This window comes from Bos javanicus, chromosome 9 (assembly GCF_032452875.1).
Source record: "Bos javanicus breed banteng chromosome 9, ARS-OSU_banteng_1.0, whole genome shotgun sequence".
Lineage (NCBI taxonomy): Eukaryota > Metazoa > Chordata > Mammalia > Artiodactyla > Bovidae > Bos > Bos javanicus.
The window spans coordinates 40,887,162-40,910,503 of record NC_083876.1 but is presented as its reverse complement, the minus strand read 5'-3'; the positions used below and the strand labels follow the sequence as shown (position 1 = coordinate 40,910,503).

Here is a 23,342-nt window from a genome sequence, read left to right as displayed (position 1 = left end):
TAATTCACAGAGATTTCCCCCCATTTCCAAAAACAACTCTATAGTTCTCTCTTATGTGTATATACTTGTGAATATAATTTAGGTGCAAAATTAAATATAACTTTAGGAAGTCAACTTTCCAGATGGTCTTAAACATTCTCTAAGCCTTATGAATTCTATATTGTTGTTGTTCAGTCGCTGAGTCATATCTGACTCTTTGTGACCCCATGGACTGCAGCACTCGAGGCTTCCCTGACCTTCACTATCTCCCAGAGTTTGCTCAAACTCATGTCTGTAGAGTCGGTGATGCCATCCAACCATTTCATCTTCTCTCCTGCTTCTCCTCCTGCCCTCAGTCTTTCCCAGCATCTATATTCTTGATATATGAATCCTATACAGCTTACCACATTTTACCCCTTAGCACATTTCTCTATTTTCACTCTTTACATTAATAAAAGAGTATACATTCATAAGTATGGCAAGAATATTCAATCTTCACTTCTACTGCCAAATACTAATTCCCATAGAAATCAAATACTGAAGTAGAAAATAAGGATAGAGTAAGTTATATTGATTTTTAAAAATTCAACCCCTCAAGTCTTAATTCAGTACATACTTTAAGTTAGGCTCATCAGATAATACTGAGGTCTGATTTATGAAGTGAAAATGAAAGTGTTTGTCACTTAGTCGTGTCCAGCTCTTTGTGATCCCATGGACTGTAGCCTGCCAGGCTTCTCTGTCCATGGAATTCTCCAGGCAAGAATACTAGAGGAATTATATCTGGTGTATAAAATGGGGACAGGCTCATAAGTGGTTTAAATACAAGGAATAATAGAGGTTCAACAAGCTATAGGAGGACTTTTAAAAAAAGAGAGCTCACATCTGGGGAACCAGAAAGGGCAGCACAGAGTGGGGACATTTGGAAAAACTTGAAGGATGAGTGTTTTGACTGGCAGAGATGACTATGTGATCATTTTGAGTAGAGAGAAGACCTTCTGATGCTCAAGCATAGTATGAAAAGACAAATGAGTACTAGGAAAAAATGGATGCCCAGCTTGGCCCCACCTGTGGTTTTCATGCATAGTTGACATATGGAATCTTTTCTTCAATTAATCTTAAGAAGAATACCAATATGTAAAACAGATATAAGTGGGGTTTTCCAGGTTGAGAGGCTTTTATGTCACTTCCTGAGATTCCTCCAGGAAGTAAGTGGTGAAAGTCACCAAATAGGAAGATACAACAGGGGTGGGAAGGCATTTAGAGTAATAGCCTGAAAAGACATAGCACAAGGAGGGGTAAAGAGGCACTAGGGTTATATATATATATATATATATATATATATATATATATGTGTGTGTGAATACATGAATATATATAGTAATACATGTGAGTTTTATATATATATATGTGTGTGTGTATTTATATACTCTTCTACAGATGTGGGACAGGATGAAGTCTAATGATAGAGTAAGGAAGAATAAATGATGGAGACATTGAGAGGGAACAAGGGAAAGGAAGGGAAAGGAGGAAGGAAGGAAGGAAAGAAACAGAAAGAGAACAAAATTGTTACTGTGTAATAAAATTAAATTGTAATACAATTGATACAGTAATAAAATTGATACAGTAATAAAATTTTTACTGTGTCCAGGCCAAAGGTGTAGAGTGTTTCAAGAAGAAATGAGTCACCAAGGAAGATGAGCAGGTGACAGATAAACACATAAATAATGTTCAACAACATTAATTATTAGAGAAATGCAATTAAAACTCCAGTGAGCAACCCCTGCACACCCACTAGAATGGCTAAAATTTAAACTATTCTGAGTCTTGGCATGACATGGAGGATCTGAAACTCATACACTGCTGATGGGAATGCAAAATGGTTACCTTGCAAAACAGCTTGGCAGTTTCTTAGAAAGTTAAACATATACTTACCATATGATTCAGCCATTTCACTCCTAGGTATTTACTTAAGAGAAATGAAAGCACATGTCCGTCCAAAGACATACGTAAATGTTTATAGCAGCTTTATTTAAAACAGCTAAGAGCTGGCAAAAATCCAAATGTCCACCACCAGGTGAATAGATAAATAAATTGTGGTATATTTTACAGTGGAATATTGCTCGGCAATACAAAGAAATAAGTTGTTGACATATACAACAATATGGATGAAGCCAAACCAAAAAAAAGTATATATAACTGCATGATTCCATTTATATAAAATTCTAGGAAATGCGTTCTAATCTATAGTTGGAGAAAGCAGAGCAGTGATTGCTTGAGGAAGCGGGCTGGGTAGGAGGGATGGCTATGGGCTTTAGTTTTATTGCAGTAATGGTTTCACAGTTGTATACTTATTAGATAAGTCCAAACTTATCTAATTTACTTTATACTTTAATTACTGTATACTTTGTGTGTTGTTTACTGAATGTCAATTATACCTAAATAAAGCTATTATATTTTAGGAGGAGGAGGAAGAAGTTAAATTAAATGTAGAGGGAAGAACAAGAAGAGCAGGAATTGAAATTAGGCTATTTTACATTCTCAGAAGTTCATTGCTGACTCTGAGAGAGCTATTCTAATGGGGTTGGAGTGAAAGCCAGACTACCAGAGTAGAGAAGTAAGAGAATGATAGAAATGTAGAAGCAGAGAATATTTACAGCTTCTGCATTAGTCTGCTAGGGAAGCCATACCAAAGTAGTATTGACTGGTAGCTTAAACAACAGAAATTTATTTTTTCATAGTTATGGAGGCTAGAAGTCCAAGATCAAGGAGGCAGCATGTCAGTTTCTAGTAACAGTTCTCTTCCTTGCAGATGGCCACATTCTCACTGTCCTCACAAGGCAGAAAGAAAGTCCTGGTGTCTCTTCTTCTTCTTATACCAGCTTTATCAGCCCTATCAGATTAGGGTCCTGCCCTTTGACGTCATCTAATCCTAAATGCCTCCCAAAGGCCCCATTTCTAAATGCCATCACATTGGGGGTTGGGGCTTCAATCTAAGAATTTATGAGGAGACAGAAACATTTAGTCCATCATAACTCTTTAAGAAATTGGATCAGAATTTAAAAAGAAGCTTGAGGTGTAGGAGAATTAAGAATAAAATAGATGTAATCGTATTTGTAGGAAGGGACTGGAAAAGAAATTGAGGCTAGAAACAAAAGATCCTCATAGTTGGGATTTTCGATGCACTGAGGGGAGTCAAGAAATTAAGGGTTCAATTTAGCAGTTTCTATTGTCTGGGCATGGTGGTAAGCTAAAGTGATGGATGAGCCTGGACTCATGGAATGTGCTGAACAACGCTTGGAGATGGAGGACATTACCCTTTCTTTCCAGGTGAAGAAATAGGCTGATAGGTTAAGGGACAGAGCCAAGATCACCTGCTGAGTGTCAGCACTGGGCTCTGATTACAGAGCTTGTTTTCTTTCCTCTTAGCTCACTCATATCCTTTCTAAGGCCCCTTGTGTCTTCTGAACTAGTATATTCTACTATTTTTAGGAGACTGGGATAGCCTGAGTCTTCAGAAAAAATCAAGATGGAAACTTTAGACTTTTTAACTCAAGATTTTTTTTCTTTTGCCTCATTTTCCTTTCCTTCAGTAATTCAGCTGTGGAAAGCCTTCTTTCTTTGAAAAAGAATGGGCTTTCCTTTGAAGGCTTAATGTTTTTCTTTTAGTTAGTATTTTAGAAAAATGTAAAAGAATCCCATCTATCTTTCCTTGTATTTATCCTCCATAAATAATAGGAATATTGGAAGATACAGATTTCCCTTTTTTTCTTCCCACTCTTCCTTCCCCTCTTGCCCATCATCCCTCCACCTCTCCCTCCTTCATTAATACATTGTACAGGGCAGCATATACAGCCCACCTCCATCTGCTTAGGTCGTACCAGAATGGCACCCTGAGATGATTCTTCAGATCTTGTACCCTGAAGTTCATCAGCTGTATTTCTTGAGAGGCCTCTATACAAAGCACTCCAACTAGCCACCTTGTAAGATGGAGAAATTTTTCGGAGAGCACTTTAGACAACTCTGTTCTGGAAATAGTCACATTTAGTGCCTCACCCTTTCATTGTACAAAGTGGTATCTCTTCCATGTGCTCCCTTACTTGTTCTCTTCTCTTCTCTCCCTTCTACTCTCTCTCACCCCTAGGGTACCAGGCCATTTACATGTATTTGGGATCAGTTATAGCTGTTAGATAATTTTACTGTCAGTACCACAAGACTTACAAATTCAGCAAATTTAATTCACTTTGGTTTGAAATATTGTAGGAAATAAGTTCTGGTCTGAGAAATCATAGTGGAGTGGGTCCAACCAGAAGAAGAAATTCCAGAATTGTGAATGGCATAGAAGGCATGCTGTTAGCCCCAATTGCAAAAGTCTCAGATGCCCTAACTCATCCTTCAAAAAGATTCCAGGCTACCAAAAGGTACTGCACGGGGGTAGCAGTGGGCGGTTGTTTATAATAACAAAAGTATCCTCTTTTAAGTCATTTAATACAAGTATTATGGGATTGGAGGATGCCTAAACTTCCAGAGTGACCAGCATGTGTTAAAATTTTTAAGACCTTGTCTGAAAACATTGTATGAACACTAAGAAGGCTTAGCTTCTAATACGCTCCAGTCTATGAAGGAGAGTCAACAGTTCCCAATTTCAACCTCTTTTCTCTTCTCCCTCTTTTCCTTTATCTTTCTCTTCCTGTCTTCCCCTCCTTCCCTCTCTATTTTTCAAACTCCAAAGAAGGTAGAACATAAGGAAGAAGAGTATGAGCATGTCCAAGTTTTCCACTTCTATTTTAAACAGAAAAGGACAGAACTACCCTCACTATCCTACCAAGGGTTTTTCCATTGCTTAGAATAATAGAATGGTAACTGTCAGAGAGGCAGGGCCTCTGCAGATATGTATCTGTAAACTAGGGACATCCTGTTATATCCTGATCTCATCTCACTGTGACGAAGAAAGAGGTTTGTATTCTGTAACAATTACGAATACTCTGAATAACTGAGGCATACCAATGACACTCTAGTCTAATCCTGGCAAATTTAGAATGGAAAAGAAAATGACAGGCAAATCTTCTCTGCTTCTCAAGATGCCATTAATCTGACACATGGCCAGAGTTCAAGTGTCCTAAATCCACACTTCAGTGTGTGGATTGGAGATTTAAGACCAATGTGTCTAGTCAAGAGGACCCTTACAAGGCCACATCAATCCTGGGACCCCTACAGTTCAGACCAGGAAGGTACAAAGGGACACTGGGAGTACAAACACTGGGCCAGGCTATGAAGTTTGGGAGTGGGGAGGGACTGCCAGTGCATGCTGTAGGCACAGTGTGGTCCCCAACAAGGCTGGTGACACAGCAGCATGCCCAGTGAATAGAAGAGGAACACTTGAAGCAGGTGAGGACCACAGAAGCAGAGCTACCTGCTCTCCTGCTGCAATGCCCAGTTTGCAGCCCCAGGTGCTCCTGTCAGTCAGGGAGTTCTCAAGTTGTCCTCTTGTCGTATGAGCACTCATCTCCTGCCTTGGGCTCACATGTCTCTGTTCACTTGTCAGGGCTCCGGAAGCTTTCGTGTCTATTCAACTAGAAAAGGTGGGGCTGCGGGACATGATGCTGAATACCTTCCTCCTCAGGAAACAAGCCATGGCTGACAGAATGAAAAACCTTGTGAGTAGAGTAAGAAGGGCTCCCTAAAGATCTCATCAGCTTTTACATTTGAGCAAGTAAGAAATCCTTAACTTGGAACCTGTTGCTTTCAGCCTATTTGGGTAAAACCATGGAAAATATAAAGAACTGAAAAAGAGAGTTCAATAAGAAATAGAAAGGAAGTCAGCTAATTGCAGTCTACTTTTTTAAATATGTACATTTTTCCAAGAGCACATTATGCTTTGTCACTTTCTAAACAGAAAGAGTTTCAGTACCTACTTGGAAACATTTGATGGTTCCTGAGTGACCCACAGGTGCTTAGGAGGTTTAGACAAGGTGAGCAAGGGCATTTGCCATCTGTTAGGTTGGCAATTCACCTGTTAGATTGCTGACATAACCACTCTGTTTTTCAGACACTACCACCATGTTTGCATTTAAGGATTTTATACTAACCTAACCTTTGGAAAATCCATAGATGGAGGAGCCTGGTAGGCTGCAGTCCATGGGGTCGCTAAGAGTCAGACATGACTGAGCGACTTCACTTTCATTTTTCACTTTCATGCATTGGAGAAGGAAATGGCAACTCACTCCAGTGTTCTTACCTGTAAAATCCCAGGGACAGGGGAGCCTGGTGGGCTGCCATCTATGGTGTCGCACAGAGTCAGACATGACTGAAGTGACTTAGCAGCAGCAGCAGCAACCTTTGGGGTGCCATTTCCTTCTCCATAAAATTTAAACCTTTAGTCAATTAAAAGTGTTGCTTAATTTTATGAATATCATTTCATTATTCATTACTTTTTTGATGAGGGAGTCCTTAGGCTAATATATAGTTATTTGGGAATGAAATGACGAGGTTTATAATCTCTAGGCTTTGTTCTTTTATTACTGAAAAGGAAGGACTTCAATTTACCTAATTCAGTTCTACAAATTGGATATGATGGAAGCTAGGGCTTCTAGATTACTGCTCAGCAATGATGTGGGCAAACGACTCCTTCTGATACGTACTTGAGTAAATTACTTTGATACATAAATTACTCTTTATAATATTAAAAAAATACTGATCAAGTGAAAATGTATTAGCTCATTAACTGCCCTTCAGGAATATCCAATGCCTATCAGATTAGAAAGGATTCAGGCAAGATAATTGTTAGTTTTGTCAAGGTCTGGGATTTTAGCCCACTTACAAGCTAAGAAGGTAGCCTGTTACTGCTCTGAGGATGCTGACAGAGAACACTAGACTCTTAGGTCAGAGAAAAACGACTTTGTTACTCACAGCAGAGCCAGCATCATAAGCCTCACGTTTGTGTCATTTCCCTTTGCCTCCCAAGTCCCAGGGGCAACATGGAGGAGCCGAGGTTGAACACAGTTTTGTGTCAGAGTTGAAGAATACTGAGTTTAGGAATCTACCTCTATTATAGCAAACTTGCTCTATTTCGTGGAGGGAGACATTACCTCATTCCTCCAGACTGCTCTCTGCAAACATAACCCTGAGAAATGGTTCAGGTAAAGAATAGTCAGGGCGTTGAATTCTTGGTGTACTCACAAGATGTGCAGGAGTAGAAAAGACCCACAGGGGGAGTACCTCCCAGTAGGTTGACCTTCAGAAAGAACATCTCAACTGTGTGACCTACTCCCACTTTAAGTTGGCTATAAGTTTGTGCACGTGTATTAGCTTGGGGAATTCTTATAGCCAATTGTCTAATAGGAAAACTATCATTCTCTTTTATCACAGGATGAAATTGGGAAAGTCAAGAGAGATGTTATAGTTGAATATTGCCAGAAGTGAGTATAATATATGTAAACTATACATTCTGATTTCTGACTCTGAACTCAATAAACAGCAGTATTATATAGAAATCTGGACAATTAGTTAGCTGGTTTGTGTTTAAATAAGCCTATTTAACAGTCCTATTGTTGTTCAGACACTAAGTCATGTCCAACTCTTTGCAACCCTATGGACTGCAGCACAGTCCTTCACCAAGCCTCCCTGTCCTTCACCATCTCCTAGAGTTTACTTAAACTCATGTCCATTGAGTTGGTGATGCCATCCAACCATCTCATCCTCTGTCGTCCCCATCTACTCCTGCCTTCAGTCTTTCCCAGCATCAGGGTGTTTTCCAATGAGTCAGCTCTTTGCATCAGGTGGCCAAAGTATTGGAGTTTCAGCTTCAGCATCAGTCCTTCTGATTAATATTCAGAGTTGATTTCCTCTAGGATTGACTGGTTTGATCTCTATACTGTCCAAGGAACTCTCAAGAGTCTTCTCCAGAACCACATTTCAAAAGCATCGATTCTTCAGTGTTTATCCCCCTTTATATCCAACTCTTACATCCATATATGACTACTGAAAAAACCACAGTTTTGACTAGACAGACCTTTGTCGGCAAAGTGATGTCTCTGCTTTTTAATACACTGTCTAGTTTGGTCATAGCTTTTCGTTCAAGGAGCAAGCATCTTTTAATTTCATGGCTGCAGTCACCATCTGCAGTGATTTTGGAGCCCAAGAAAATAGTCTGTTACTGTTTCCACTGTTTCCCCATATATTTGCCATGAAGTGATGGGACCAGAGGCCATGATCTTAGTTTTTTGAATGTTGAGTTTTAAGCCAGCTTTTTCACTCTTCTCTTTCATCTTTATCAAGAGGCTCTTTAGTTCCTCTTTGCTTTCTGCCATTAAGGTAGTATCATCTGCATATCTGAGGTTATTGATATTTCTCCCAGCAATCTTGATTCCAGCTTGAGCTTCATTCAGCCTGGCATTTCTCATGATGTACTCTGCACATAAGTTAAATAAGCAGGGTGACAATGTACAGCCTTGAAATACTGCTTTCCCAGTTTTGAGACAGTCTGTTGTTCCATGTCTAGTTCTAACTGTTGCTTCTTGACCTGCACACAGGTTTCTCAGGAGGCAGGTAAGGTAGTTTGGTATTCCCATCTCTTTAAGAATTTTCCACAGTTTGTTGTGATCCACACAGTCAAAGTTTTGGCATAGTCAGTAAAGCAGAAGTAGATGTTTTTCTGGAACTCTCTTGTTTTTTTGATGATCCAGTGGATGTTGACAAGTTGGTCTCTGGTTCCTCTGCATTTTCTAAATCCAGCTTGTACATCTGGAAGTTCTTGGTTCACATACTGTTGAAGCCTAGCTTGAAGGATTTTTGTGTGTGTGTGTGTGGTTTATTTTTTTATTTTTATTTTTTTAAATTTTATTTTATTTTTAAACTTTACAATATTGTATTAGTTTTGCCAAATATCAAAATGAATCCGCCACAGGTATGCCCGCGTTCCCCATCCTGAACCCTCCTCCCTCCTCCCTCCCCTACCCTCCCTCTGGGTCGTCCCAGTGCACCAGCCCCAAGCATCCAGTACCGTGCATCGAACCTGGACTGGCGACTCATTTAATACATGATATTATAAATGTTTCAATGCTATTCTCCCAAATCTCCCCACCCTCTCCCTCTCCCACAGAGTCCATAAGACTGATCTATACATCGGTGTCTCTTTTGTTGTCTCGTACACAGGGTTATTGTTACCATCTTTCTAAATTCCATATACATGTGTTAGTATACTGTATTGGTGTTTTTCTTTCTGGCTTACTTCACTCTGTATAATAGGTTCCAGTTTTATCCATCTCATTAGAACTGATTCAAATGTATTCTTTTTAATGGCTGAGTAATACTCCATTGTGTATATGTACCACAGCTTTCTTATCCATTCATCTGCTGATGGACAACTAGGTTGCTTCCATGTCCTGGCTATTATAAACAGTGCTGCGATGAACATTGGCGTACACGAGTCTCTTTCCCTTCTGGTTTCCTCAGTGTGTATGCCCAGCAGTGGGATTGCTGGATCATAAGGCAGTTCTATTTCCAGTTTTTTAAGGAATCTCCACACTGTTCTCCATAGTGGCTGTACTAGTCTGCATTCCCACCAACAGTGTAAGAGGGTTCCCTTTTCTCCACACCCTCTCCAGCATTTATTGCTTGTAGACTTTTGGATCGCAGCCATTCTGACTGGCGTGAAATGGTATCTCATAGTGGTTTTGATTTGCATTTCTCTGATAATGAGTGATGTTGAGCATCTTTTCATGTGTTTGTTAGCCATCTGTATGTCTTCTTTGGAGAAATGTCTATTTAGTTCTTTGGCCCATTTTTTGATTGGGTCATTTATTTTTCTGGACTTGAGGTGTAGGAGTTGCTTGTATATTTTTGAGATTAGTTGTTTGTCAGTTGCTTCATTTGCTATTATTTTCTCCCATTCTGAAGCCTGCCTTTTCACCTTGCTAATAGTTTCCTTTGTTGTGCAGAAGCTTTTGAGTTTAATTAGGTCCCATTTGTTTATTTTTGCTTTTATTTCCAATATTCTGGGAGGTGGGTCATAGAGGATCCTGCTGTGATGTATGTCAGAGAGTGTTTTGCCTATGTTCTCCTCTAGGAGTTTTATAGTTTCTGGTCTTACGTTTAGATCTTTAATCCATTTTGAGTTTATTTTTGTGTTAGGTGTTAGAAAGTGTTCTAGTTTCATTCTTTTACAAGTGGTTGACCAGTTTTCCCAGCACCACTTGTTAAAGAGATTGTCTTTAATCCATTGTATATTCTTGCCTCCTTTGTCAAAGATAAGGTGTCCATATGTGTGTGGATTTATCTCTGGGCTTTCTATTTTGTTCCATTGATCTATATTTCTGTCTTTGTGCCAGTACCATACTGTCTTGATAACTGTGGCTTTGTAATAGAGTCTGAAGTCAGGTAGGTTGATTCCTCCAGTTCCATTCTTCTTTCTCAAGATAGCTTTGGCTAATCGAGGTTTTTTGTATTTCCATACAAATTGTGAAATTATTTGTTCTAGCTCTGTGAAGAATACCGTTGGTAGCTTGATAGGGATTGCATTGAATCTATAAATTGCTTTGGGTAGTATACTCATTTTCACTATATTGATTCTTCCAATCCATGAACATGGTATATTTCTCCATCTATTAGTGTCCTCTTTGATTTCTTTCACCAGTGTTTTATAGTTTTCTATATATAGGTCTTTAGTTTCTTTAGGTAGATATATTCCTAAGTATTTTATTCTTTCCATTGCAATGGTGAATGGAATTGTTTCCTTAATTTCTCTTTCAGTTTTCTCATTATTAGTGTATAGGAATGCAAGGGATTTCTGTGTGTTGATTTTATATCCTGCAACTTTACTATAATCATTGATTAGTTCTAGTAATTTTCTGGTGGAGTCTTTAGGGTTTTCTATGTAAAGGATCATGTCATCTGCAAATAGTGAGAGTTTTACTTCTTCTTTTCCAATTTGGATTCCTTTTATTTCTTTTTCTGCTCTGATTGCTGTGGCCAAAACTTCCAAAACTATGTTGAATAGTAATGGTGAAAGTGGGCACCCTTGTCTTGTTCCTGACTTTAGAGGAAATGCTTTCAATTTTTCACCATTGAGGATAATGTTTGCTGTGGGTTTGTCATATATAGCTTTTATTATGTTGAGGTATGTTCCTTCTATTCCTGCTTTCTGGAGAGTTCTTATAAATGGATGTTGAATTTTGTCAAAGGCTTTCTCTGCATCTATTGAGATAATCATATGGTTTTTGTTTTTCAATTTGTTAATGTGGTGTATAACATTGATTTGTGGATATTGAAGAATCCTTGCATCCCTGGGATAAAGCCCACTTGGTCATGGTGTATGATCTTTTTAATGTGTTGTTGGATTCTGATTGCTAGAATTTTGTTAAGGATTTTTGCATCTATGTTCATCAGTGATATTGGTCTGTAGTTTTCTTTTTTTGTGGGATCTTTGTCAGGTTTTGGTATTAGGATGATGGTGGCCTCATAGAATGAGTTTGGAAGTTTACCTTCCTCTGCAATTTTCTGGAAGAGTTTGAGTAGGATAGGTGTTAGCTCTTCTCTAAATTTTTGGTAGAATTCAGCTGTGAAGCCGTCTGGACCTGGGCTTTTGTTTGCTGGAAGATTTTTGATTACAGTTTCAATTTCCGTGCTTGTGATGGGTCTGTTAAGATTTTCTATTTCTTCCTGGTCGAGTTTTGGAAAGTTGTACTTTTCTAAGAATTTGTCCATTTCTTCCACGTTGTCCATTTTATTGGCATATAATTGTTGATAGTAGTCTCTTATGATCCTTTGTATTTCTGTGTTGTCTGTTGTGATCTCTCCATTTTCATTTCTAATTTTATTGATTTGATTTTTCTCCCTTTGTTTCTTGATGAGTCTGGCTAATGGTTTGTCAATTTTATTTATCCTTTCAAAGAACCAGCTTTTGGCTTTGTTGATTTTTGCTATGGTCTCTTTTGTTTCTTTTGCATTTATTTCTGCCCTAATTTTCAAGATTTCTTTCCTTTTACTAACCCTGGGGTTCATTTCTTCCTTTTCTAGTTGCTTTAGGTGTAGGGTTAGGTTATTTATTTGACTTTTTTCTTGTTTCTTGAGGTATGCCTGTATTGCTATGAACTTTCCCCTTAGGACTGCTTTTAAAGTGTCCCACAGGTTTTGAGTTGTTGTGTTTTCATTTTCATTAGTTTCTATGCAAATTTTGATTTCTTTTTTGATTTCTTCTGTGATTTGTTGGTTATTCAGCAGCGTGTTGTTCAGCCTCCATATGTTGGAATTTTTAATAGTTTTTCTCCTGTAATTGAGATCTAATCTTACTGCATTGTGGTCAGAAAAGATGCTTGGAATGATTTCTATTTTTTTGAATTTACCAAGGCTAGATTTATGGCCCAGGATTTGATCTATCCTGGAGAAGGTTCCATGTGCGCTTGAGAAAAAGGTGAAATTCATTGTTTTGGGATGAAATGTCCTATAGATATCAATTAGGTCTAACTGGTCTATTGTATCGTTTAAAGTTTGTGTTTCCTTGTTAATTTTCTGTTTAGTTGATCTATCCATAGGTGTGAGTGGGGTATTAAAGTCTCCCACTATTACTGTGTTATTGTTAATTTCTCCTTTCATACTTGTTAGCATTTGTCTTACATATTGCGGCGCTCCCGTGTTGGGTGCATATATATTTATAATTGTTATATCTTCTTCTTGGATTGATCCTTTGATCATTAGGTAGTGACCATCTTTGTCTCTCTTCACAGCCTTTGTTTTAAAGTCTATTTTATCTGATATGAGTATTGCTACTCCTGCTTTCTTTTGGTCCCTATTTGCATAGAAAATCTTTTTCCAGCCCTTCACTTTCAGTCTGTAGGTGTCCCCTGTTTTGAGGTGGGTCTCCTGTAGACAACATATGTAGGGGTCTTGTTTTTGTATCCATTCAGCCAGTCTTTGTCTTTTGGTTGGGGCATTCAACCCATTTACATTTAAGGTAATTACTGATAAGTATGATCCCGTTGCCATTTACTTTATTGTTTTCGGTTCGAGTTTATACACTGTTTTTGTGTTTCCCGTCTAGAGAATATCCTTTAGTATTTGTTGGAGAGCTGGTTTGGTGGTGCTGAATTCTCTCAGCTTTTGCTTGTCTGAGAAGCTTTTGATTTCTCCTTCATATTTGAATGAGATCCTTGCTGGGTACAATAATCTGGGCTGTAGGTTATTTTCTTTCATCGCTTTAAGTATGTCTTGCCATTCCCTCCTGGCTTGAAGAGTTTCTATTGAGAGATCAGCTGTTATCCTTATGGGAATTCCCTTGTGTGTTATTTGTTGTTTTTCCCTTGCTGCTTTTAATATTTGTTCTTTGTGTTTGATCTTTGTTAATTTGATTAATATGTGTCTTGGGGTGTTTCTCCTTGGGTTTATCCTGTTTGGGACTCTCTGGGTTTCTTGGACTTGGGTGATTATTTCCTTCCCCATTTTAGGGAAGTTTTCAACTATTATCTCCTCAAGTATTTTCTCATGGTCTTTCTTTTTGTCTTCTTCTTCTGGGGCCCCTATGATTCGAATGTTGTAGCGTTTAATGTTGTCCTGGAGGTCTCTGAGATTGTCCTCATTTCTTTTAATTAGTTTTTCTTTTATCCTCTCTGATTCATTTACTTCTACCATTCTATCTTCTAATTCACTAATCCTATCTTCTGCCTCTGTTATTCTACTATTTGTTGCCTCCAGAGTGTTTTTAATTTCATTTATTGCATTATTCATTTTATATTGACTCTCTTTTATTTCTTCTAGGTCCTTGTTAAACCTTTCTTGCATCTTCTCAATCTTTGTCTCCAAGCTATTTATCTGTGATTCCATTTTGATTTCAAGATTTTGGATCAATTTCACTATCATTATTCGGAATTCTTTATCAGGTAGATTCCCTATCTCTTCCTCTTTTGTTTGGTTTGGTGGGCATTTATCCTGTTCCTTTATCTGCTGGGTATTCCTCTGTCTCTTCATCTTGTTTAAATTGCTGAGTTTAGGGTGTCCTTTCTGTATTCTGGCAGTTTGTGGAGTTCTCTTTATTGTGGCATTTCCTCGCTCTGTGTGGGTTTGTACAGGTGGCTTGTCAAGGTTTCTTGGTTAGGGAAGCTTGTGTCAGTGTTCTGGTGAGTGGAGCTGTATTTCTTCTCTCTGGAGTGCAATGAAATGTCCAGTAATGAGTTATGGGATGTCTATGGTTTTGGGGTGACTTTGGGCTGCCTGTATCTTGGAGCTCAGGGCTGTGTTCCTTACTGCTGGAGAATTTGCTTGGTATGTCTTGCCCTGAAACTTGTTTCACCCAGAGAGGTTTACAGCATTATATGGAGAAGAGCAGAGTGAGGAGGGAGTTAGATGTGACCCGAATGAGATGAGGTGGAGTCAATAGAGGAGAGAGTGGGCTATTCAGCATCTCTTCCTTATGTGCACTCCACAACTGGACCACTCAGAGTTTTTCACAGAGTTATACAGAGAAGAGAAGAAGGAAGAAGGTGGCAGAGGTGGCCAGGAGGATAAATGGGGGGAATGAAAAGGAGGGAGACAGATCCACCCAGTAATCAGTTCCCTAAGTGTTCTCCACCGTCTGGAACACACAGAAATTCACAGAGTTGGGTAGAGTAGAGAGGGGTTAGGGAGGAGACACAGGCGACCTAGTGGAGAAAAAGGAGAGTCCAAAGGGAGAGAGAGCAGTTAAGCCAGTAATCTCACTCCCTAGTGAAAAATGGGTACTGAAGATTGGGTTCTTAAAGGTACAAAATTGGTAACAAATACATAGAAGCAAAAATTTAAAATCTAGAGTAGAGTTTGGAATTTCAAAAATATGATGTTAAAGAAAAGAAGAAGGAAAAGAAAGAGAGAAAAAACGAACAAACAAAAACAAACAAGGTCGCAAAAATTATACAGAAAATATAGGTACAAAATTGATAACTAATACCAAAAAGCAAAAGTTAAAAATCTAGAGTAGAGTTTGGAATTTCAAAAATACAATGTTAAAAAAAGAAGAAGAAAAAGAAAGAGAGCAAAAAAAACCAAACAAACAAGAACAAACAAGGTCGCATAAATTATAAAAAAAAAAAAATTCTGGTACAAAATTGATAACAAATACCAAAAAGCATAAATTAAAAATCTAGAATAGAGTTTGGAATTTCAGATATACAATGTTATTTAAAAGAAGAGAAAGAAACAGAGAAAAACAAAAAGAAAAAATAAAAAAGGGTCACAGAAATTATATAAAAACAAAAACAAAAAAAAACTATAGGTACAAAATTGATAACAAATACTAAAAAGCTAAAATTAAAAATCTAGAGTAGAGTTTGGAATTTCAAAAATACAATGTTAAAGAAAAGAAGGGAAAAGGAAAAAAAAGGAAAAAAAATTATTAAAAAAAATATATATATATGAAGTTTGCTTTAAAAAAAATAGGGTCTTTTTTTTTTTTTTTGCAAAGTAATCAGTTATAAAAGTGGAAATTAAAGGAATAATAGAGGACTTAATTTTTTTTTTTTTTTAATAGGCTCACTTGTTCAGTCACACTGAGGGGAGGTAGGGAGGGATGCTGCAAACAAATAACACTGGTGTGTGCTCGCAGTGCCTCAGCCACACTGGGTCTGCCCGCAGTTCACGACGCGTGTAGCCTCTCTGCCCACGCTGCTCAGGCTCTAGGTTGCTCCGCCGGGAACCATCCGCGGCCCGCCCTGGGCTGCCTGTACTTCCCGGGTCCAAGCCGCTCAGGTTCAGGCACTCGGGTAGTCCTCAGAGGCGCAGACTCTCAGTTGGGCCTGCGTTTTGTGCCCTTCCCAGATCCGAGCAGCTCAGGTGATGAGATGTTTTGCGCGCGTGATTGCTGCGACTTATCGCCTCCCCACCGCTCGGTTATCTAGTTTTGCACCGGCACACCTTCTCAGGCAGATGTTGACCATCCAGACCCCCAAGAAGTTTTAGTTAGCAAAGAAGCCTGCTTACAGTTTTATAGATAATGTCTCTCTGGGGCTGCGATTGTCCCCTTCTGGCTCTGGCTGCCTATCACCGGAGGGGGATGGTCTGCCGCCAGCTATCTCTGTTCAGTCCTTTATTCCGTGTGTGGGTCTGGCGGTGTCATAGGTTAGGGCTGGCTTTTCGCGTGGTAGATATCCCACAGTCTGGTTTGCTAGCCCAAATTATTTCACTCAGATAGTGCTCGGGGTATTCAGGCCAGATTCTTGCGATGCAGCCCGTGCCGCGCCTCCCTGCCCAGCCCCCGCTTGCTAATGGCGTGTGCAGGCGTCTGCGCTGCTTCTCCGCTGGGAGAGTTACCTTAGGGCTTGCAATGTGCGGGTTTTAATTATTTATTTTTCCTCCCTGTTATGTTGCCCTCTGTGCTTCCAAGGCTCGGCACAGATTCGGCAGTGAGAAGGTTTCCTGGTGTTTGGAAACTTCTCTCTTTTTAAGACTCCCTTCCCGGGACGGAACTCCGTCCCTCCCTCTTTTGTCCCATTTTTTGTCTTTTGTATTTTTCCCTACCTCCTTTCGAAGACTTGGGTTGCTTTTCTGGGTGCCTGATGTCCTCTGCCGACATTCAGAAGTTGTTTTGTGGAATTTACTCGGCGTTTAAATGTTCTTTTGATGAATTTGTGGGGGAGAAAGTGTTCTCCCCGTTCTACTCCTCCGCCATCTTAGCTCCTCCTTCTAGCTTGAAGGATTTTGAGCATTATTTTGCTAGCATGTGAAATGAGTGTAATTGTGCGGTAGTTTGAACATTTTTTGGCATTGCCCTTCTTTGGGATTGGATTGAAAACTGACATTTTCCAGTCCTGTGGCCACTGCTGAGTTTTCCAAATTCGCTGTCATATTGAGTGCAGCATTTTAACAGCATCATCTTTTAGAATTTGAAATAGCTTAGCTGGAATTCTATCACCTCCACTATTTTTTTCATAGTAATGTTTCCTGGATGAAAGCAAATTGAACTGTCCTCTGACACACAGAGGAAGCAGTATCAGAAATGACAGATAAGAGGCACTTGGAAGAGGTTCATGTCTTTGTGTTCAGGCAATAGCAATCTGACCGAGTCAGAAGTTTCTTCTTGACAGAAGTCCTCTATTCTCTTTGAAAAATCTCCAGGGACTTAGCGAACTTCTGTGAGAGATTGAACAACTTGAATTCACCTCTGCACATTATCTCTTCTTCTGACTTCAGGTTCAACCGCCATATGTCTCACTATGCTCTTCGGGGGCAGATCATAGCATACTGCAACAGCCTGAGAGCCCTACTGGACGATTTCCCTACTATCAGAGATACTTTTTTCATGGTGGGACAACGACAAGAAAATAAGGAGTTGAGGGACTCCAATGATGGCCTCAAGAATGACCCCAGGTGTGGAATTTTCTTTTGAGCTTGTTATTCCCCCATCCCCTCCCCACTCCTCCCAGGGTAGAGGTTTATTGAGTTTGGTGTTTAACCTTGATTTTCTGTCCAGAAGGGCAAAAGAAAGAGTTAATACTCTAAGAATAAGAGTATCTTTGTATTTGAATACAGAAGGAGTTCTTTGTTTATGGGCTGTATGACTGCTTTTTCAATCTATGAAGTTTTGTTTTGCCCTGGAGTACCCAGAAATTTTCATCAGTCACACCCTTTTACATAAGCCAGAATCTAAAATAAGCAAACAAATAAGTAGACATAATCTAGAACTGTTGTGGCTTTAAATATTCAGGAAAAAAAAAAAAAACTATACTTCAGTGCTTTGGGTAAATCAGTGTCCTTCTGTACTTCTCTGATATCAGTCAGTTCAGTTCCATTGCTCAGTTGTGTCTGACTCTTTTCGAGCCCATGAATTGCAGCATGCCAGGCCTCCCTGTCTATCACCAGCTCCTGGAGTTCACTGAGACTCACGTCCATCGAATCAGTGATGCCATCCAGCCATCTCATCCTCTGTTCTCCCCTTCTCCTCCTGCCCCCAATTCCTCCCAGCATCAGAGTCTTTTCCAATGAGTCAACTCTTCGCATGAGGTGGCAGTGTCCTGCTAAGGATTCTAAGACACCCCAAGCTTATGAGATTGTTGTGATTGATTGGCAATGACCATGGTCAAGGAAAGGGAGAAAGGAGGCCTCCCTGCTTGTGTTTGCCATCTCCTTGACTAGAAGAGTCCCATATATTCTATAGGTTTAAAATTCTAAGATGCTACTTAATCCTTAAAGAGCTGAAACATACTGTTTAGTTTTAGCAGAGACACCCTGCCCCTGAACCAGAACCTAAATAGAAGAGGGGCCAGGGGAAGCTCTCCTGCAAAGAAGGATGCCCCTTGAGAGCTCTGTGGCCTTCATGGCTCTAGAGTAGACTGGAGTCTGGAGACTAGGCTGACGCTTGGCCATACTCCCAGGAGCAAGGAGTAGTGGTGTTGGCTGATGGGTGATTGAAGAAGGGACTAAGAGAGACGACACTAATACTCAAGCCCTTACTGTGTGACAGGCAGATCCACCACTCTCCCACACAGCTGCTTTATGAATAAGAAAGTGCTGTTTCCTCTGGGCAGGGGTAGTCCCATGCCAGGGTGCAGAGTTTGGCGAGTCAAGTATAGGCTGGATTTTAGCTACTGTTGGTTGCCTCAGGGCACAAACTGAACAATGGCACATGGTAGCCTTGGTGCCAAGAGCTGTATAGCAATGAATTAAACATGGTTCCCGCCCTTCAGGCAAGGGGAAATAGACAATGACCAAACATTGTGATAAAAAATAAAACTAAAGTATAATGAAAGAACCCACCAGGAAATATTCAGTATTATCTGAAGGATCAGGGAGGTGGGGATGAAGAACTAAGTGGGCTTCAGGGAAGGGGGTACACTAAACCTGGGTCTTGAAAAGACTAGTGTTTCAGGTGGACAAGGAAAGAAATTCAATTCAAGCTGGGAGACCCACATAGATATGAGACAGCATATCTCATGATATGAGACAGCCATGTGGACCTCCCCGTGGCTCCTGTTCCAGGGTATATGAGAATGAATTTGGGAAGCAGAATAGATAGTGCAACAGGCAAGATCCAGAAGTCTGCTCTTTGTCCTTCAACAAACAGGCTTCCTTGGTAGCTCAGACAGTAAAGCATCTGCCTGCAGTGCAGGAGACCTAGGTTCAATCCCTGGGTCAGGAAGATCCCCTGGAGATGGAAATGGCAACCCACTGCAGTATTCTTGCTTGGAGAATTCCGTGGACAGTGGAGCTTGGTGGGCTACAGCCCATGGGCTCACAGAGTCGAACATGACTGAGTAACTAACACTTTCACTTTCAAACAGGGAGAAGGGGGGCAAGATGATTGTTGGTGCCCATTTAGGAACCTACTGAAACTGCGCAGACAAGAGATGTTTAGGGAGGTTAAATCAGCGAGGTGCTGGGTTTAATGCAGAACTGAGTGAGGAGAAGGAAGAGGAATCTAGGATGTTACCCAAAGTCTCTGGCTTGTGAATAAAATGATGGTAGTCTTGCTGTTGTTTAATGGGTACAGAATTTCAGTTTTGGAAGATGGAAAAAAATTTTTTTCTGGAGATAAATGGTGGCAGGTTGCACAACAGTGTAAATGGACTTAATCCACTGAAATGTGCACTTAAAAACAGTTAAAATGGTAATTTTATGTTATGTATATTTTATCACATTTTTTTAATGGGGGGGAAAAAAAGAATGGTCATGCCATTAAGAGGAGAGATGTGGAGGGGGAGATAATGAATCACAGCTCAGAGGCACCAGCTATGAATATCTTTCCTTGGTCTCCCAACAAGTCTCAGACTCTTCTTATTCTAGATGTTCTCCACTTTCACATACTTCCATTTCTCCACACATCCATCACAGCATCATGCTTGCAAATCTAGCTGCCTCTGGAATGTAAGATCCTTGAGGGCAGAGCCTATCTTCACTTCATACCCTGGGTGTGTACCTCTGCCTTGGACCTTGGTTTGAAAGAGAGGATGGGGAGGGGTAAATGAGCCCTCAGGAAGTGGAAGCAGTTCCAGCCCCTTTGATTCAATTATGAAATAATAGACCATGTCATCATCTGCTGCTAGGAATCTGGTATGAGGCTTAAGGAAGATTTGGAGTTACTGAAAAAAGGAAATGGACATGAGAGCTGATCAAAAGAAAGAAAACCAATTTTTCTTGGCGTGACACAGCTCAGACTGGAAACCATTTATTTGTTGCATCAATAAATTTAGCGGTGTGATTTCCTCCAGCTGTGCTCAGCAACATGTGACTAGAAGCAGAAAGCAGACTAGCTAGAGGGATCCAGAGTTGGAGTTTTGCTAGATGGATGGGCTGTAAGTACGAAGAAGTAAAGGATTGAAGGTGCTGGTGGGAGTGTAGTTCGCATGATCAGCTGTGCTCATTGTTGATTGTAGTGTTTCTTTGGAGCACCTTTGAACAAATAACAGAGATAGGACGAGATTAAGCTGGTTTTGATCTGCTCCAGGACAGGACACTTTCAAACTATGGTGGGGCTTCCCTGGTAGCTCAGATGGTAAAGAATCCACCTGCAATGCAGGAGATATGGGTTTGATCCCTGTTCAGGACGATCCCCTGGAGAAGGAAATGGCAACCCACTCCAGTACTCTTTCTTGCCTGGAGAATTCAATGGACAGAGAAGCCTGGTGGGCTACAGTCCATGGGATCGCAAAGAGTCAGACACGACTGTGTGACTAACTTTAACTTTCAGGACAGGATAGTCTGACTTTTTGGTGGCTGAAATAAGAGAAGTTCTCCAAGCTAACACCACCATACTTTGTTTCTGAACTTCAAATTACCTGTTTAAAATACTGAGACTTGAGACTAACCCAAGTAGAGTTTTAAAAATTTTAAGTTTCATATTCAGAATGTTTGATATGGAAAACATTAGACCTCATTTAAAATGAATTACATTTTATTTTAGGAAATGAAATGGGTCATCTGAATTTCTCCTAAGGACCCAGAAATAATGACAATCAAAAACTGCCCCAGTGATTTCCAAAATGCTCTCTAGAAGGTGAAACCCTCCCATTGAGAGTCCTTGCCATAGACAATGGAGTGTGAATGGAAACTGCGCACAAGAGAGCTATGGGGTCAGTAGGACCTGAGGGGTAAAGAAGGAAGCATCTAAAAACCCTGGGTTCTGGTTTTGAGGACTTGGAGGTTATGGTTCTCTTAACACAGGACGAAGCCCAGGATCGGGGTGTGGGTGGGGGTGAGGAGTTCAGTTCTTGCCTTTTTTGACTGAGGTGGTCTGAGGCACTGCCAGCCAAGGTGGAACAAGTTGGGACCAAGGAACTATGTAAGGGCTTCTGAGGAACTGGCCATGTTCTATACCCCAGGCCAGGTAGTAGGTAACTGGGCTGTGTGAATCCTTAAACCAGACATATATGAATTATGTTTGTAACCAAAAAACTGCTATACTGGTGCCTAAGAAATGATAAAGTATTGAGTTGGCCAAAAACTTCAATTAAGTTTTTGTAATATCTTATGGGTAAACCTGAAACAACTTTTTGGCCAACCCAATATCTGAAGAGGGGCTTCCCAGGTGGCAGCTAGTGGTAAAAAACCCTCTTACCAATGCAGGAGACTTAAGAGATGTGGGTTTGATCCCTGGGTCGGGAAGATCCCCTGGAAGAAGGCATGGCAACCCACTCCAGCATTCTTGCCTGGAGAATCCCATAGACACTGGAGCCTGGCAGGCTACAGTCCATGGGGTCTCAAAGAGTCTGACACAACTGAAGTGACTTAGCACAACATAGGAAGGAGGAAGGAAAAGAGGGCCTGAGTCTGGAGAACTTGACAGGAATCTGGCAGGGAAGGAAGGAAAACAGAGGCTGGTCTCTGGAGCCTGAATTCTACAACTGGACAAATCTGTGCTTAAATCTCAACTTCTTCTCTTACAAGTTGGTTAGGCAAGATCTTTGTAACCTGGTTGGTCAGTCAGTCAGTACAGTCGCTCAGTCGTGTCCAACTTTTGCGACCCCATGGACTGCAGCATGCCAGGCCTCCCTGTCCATCACCAACTCCAGTTTACTCAAACTCATGTCCATTGAGTCGGTGATGCCATCCAACCATCTCATCCTCTAACCTGGTAGGGCCTCTGTGAACCAGGAACAGCATAGGAATGTCTCAAGTTTGTCATAAGAATTAAGTGAGAAAATTGTCACCCCCAGTATGGTGTCAGTGTTGTAGCCACACGTTCTGGGAAACAAACTCACTCAGAAGGACAATGCAGATAGTGGAGTGCAGTTTATTACACTGGCCGGCCCAAGGCAGAGTCTCCTCTTAGCCTAGGACCCCAACCAGTTTTTGTGAAAACCTTATATACCCCTAGGTGTATGTGCCCAAACCCACCTCCCTAAATTCCCTAAAACTAGCCTGAACAAAGGAAAAGAAAGATACAGTCAAAGATAACCGTGATTCATATGCCTTAGGCCTAGGTAGTTAACAGTGGACCATTATCAATAGGCCTGTGCTCATACCCCAATAAGCATAATAGAATTCATGATTCTATTTGGTTACACAGATAATTAGGGTATTCTTTTCGGGGACGGAGAGTCTAGGTATGAGCCCTGGGGCTCTTCCATCTAGGGGTCTGGTTTTCCAGTTGGTATGTGGTTTCCATAGATACTGAGCATATAGATCAGAGTCCATAGTCCAGCCCAAGATGGAGTCCTGCTTTCTGGCCTGTTCTGTTTCCTCCTTCAGTTCAGTCGCTCAGTCGTGTCCGGCTCTTTGCGACCCCATGAATCGCAGCACGCCAGGCCTCCCTGTCCATTCATGCCCTCTCTGCTTCCTTTCTTATCACACCTTTCCCTGCGTCTGTGCCCACGCCTTCTTCCCAACACAGCTGAGACTAAAACCAGCCCAACTGCTCTTCTCCCGGTGAGTTATTTATAACTGTGTCCCCTTTATTTATAACTGCGAGCTGCCTGAAAAGGAGTCCTGCTGCCCTCGGGCTTAGACATTTGATGTGTGTGTCACCGCAATGCGAGCTCTGGCGCTGCGGCTGGAGGGTGGAGGTATAAATAGTTCACACCGGGAGCCCCTTTTAGAGAGAGAAACGCTGTACTACCGGATCTCTCTTCTCATACCGCAGGAGTTTTCAGCCCCGGCCACGGTGTTTGCTGTCTGCTGATGGGAAAGTCTTCCTCAACTTATGGTTCATACCCCATCCTTCTGAAGTGCTGGTTATGTTCAAAACTCTGCCAGAAAAGGTTTGTATTTTTTTATCTGTGCCAGAATGTAAACTGGCTGTTTTTATGTCCCACAGTTAAACATGTCAGTTTCAGAGAATATCTCTTGTTGGTTTTTTTTCCCAGGAACATTTAATAACTGAAATCTCTCAGCTTCTCATATTTTGCTTGCTTTATTATAATTTCCCTTGTGCCTCGTTATTTCATAGTTCTGCTTCTCCGTGGTCATTACTA

The 23,342-nt window shown here is 40.7% G+C and overlaps 1 protein-coding gene across 3 annotated transcripts in view; it reads left to right on the top strand.

Annotated features, from left to right (window-relative positions):
• LOC133253853 (coiled-coil domain-containing protein 162-like) overlaps window positions 1-23,342 on the top strand; it is a 153,836-nt gene that overhangs the window by 59,366 nt on the left and 71,128 nt on the right. For all 3 annotated transcript variants that reach the window (XM_061427613.1, XM_061427612.1, XM_061427610.1), the window contains exons 14-18: window positions 4,240-4,397; window positions 5,522-5,633; window positions 7,345-7,394; window positions 17,128-17,304; window positions 23,012-23,129. In XM_061427613.1, coding sequence (XP_061283597.1) covers window positions 4,240-4,397; window positions 5,522-5,633; window positions 7,345-7,394; window positions 17,128-17,304; window positions 23,012-23,129 — 615 coding nt within the window. The remainder of the gene's footprint in view (window positions 1-4,239; window positions 4,398-5,521; window positions 5,634-7,344; window positions 7,395-17,127; window positions 17,305-23,011; window positions 23,130-23,342) is intronic.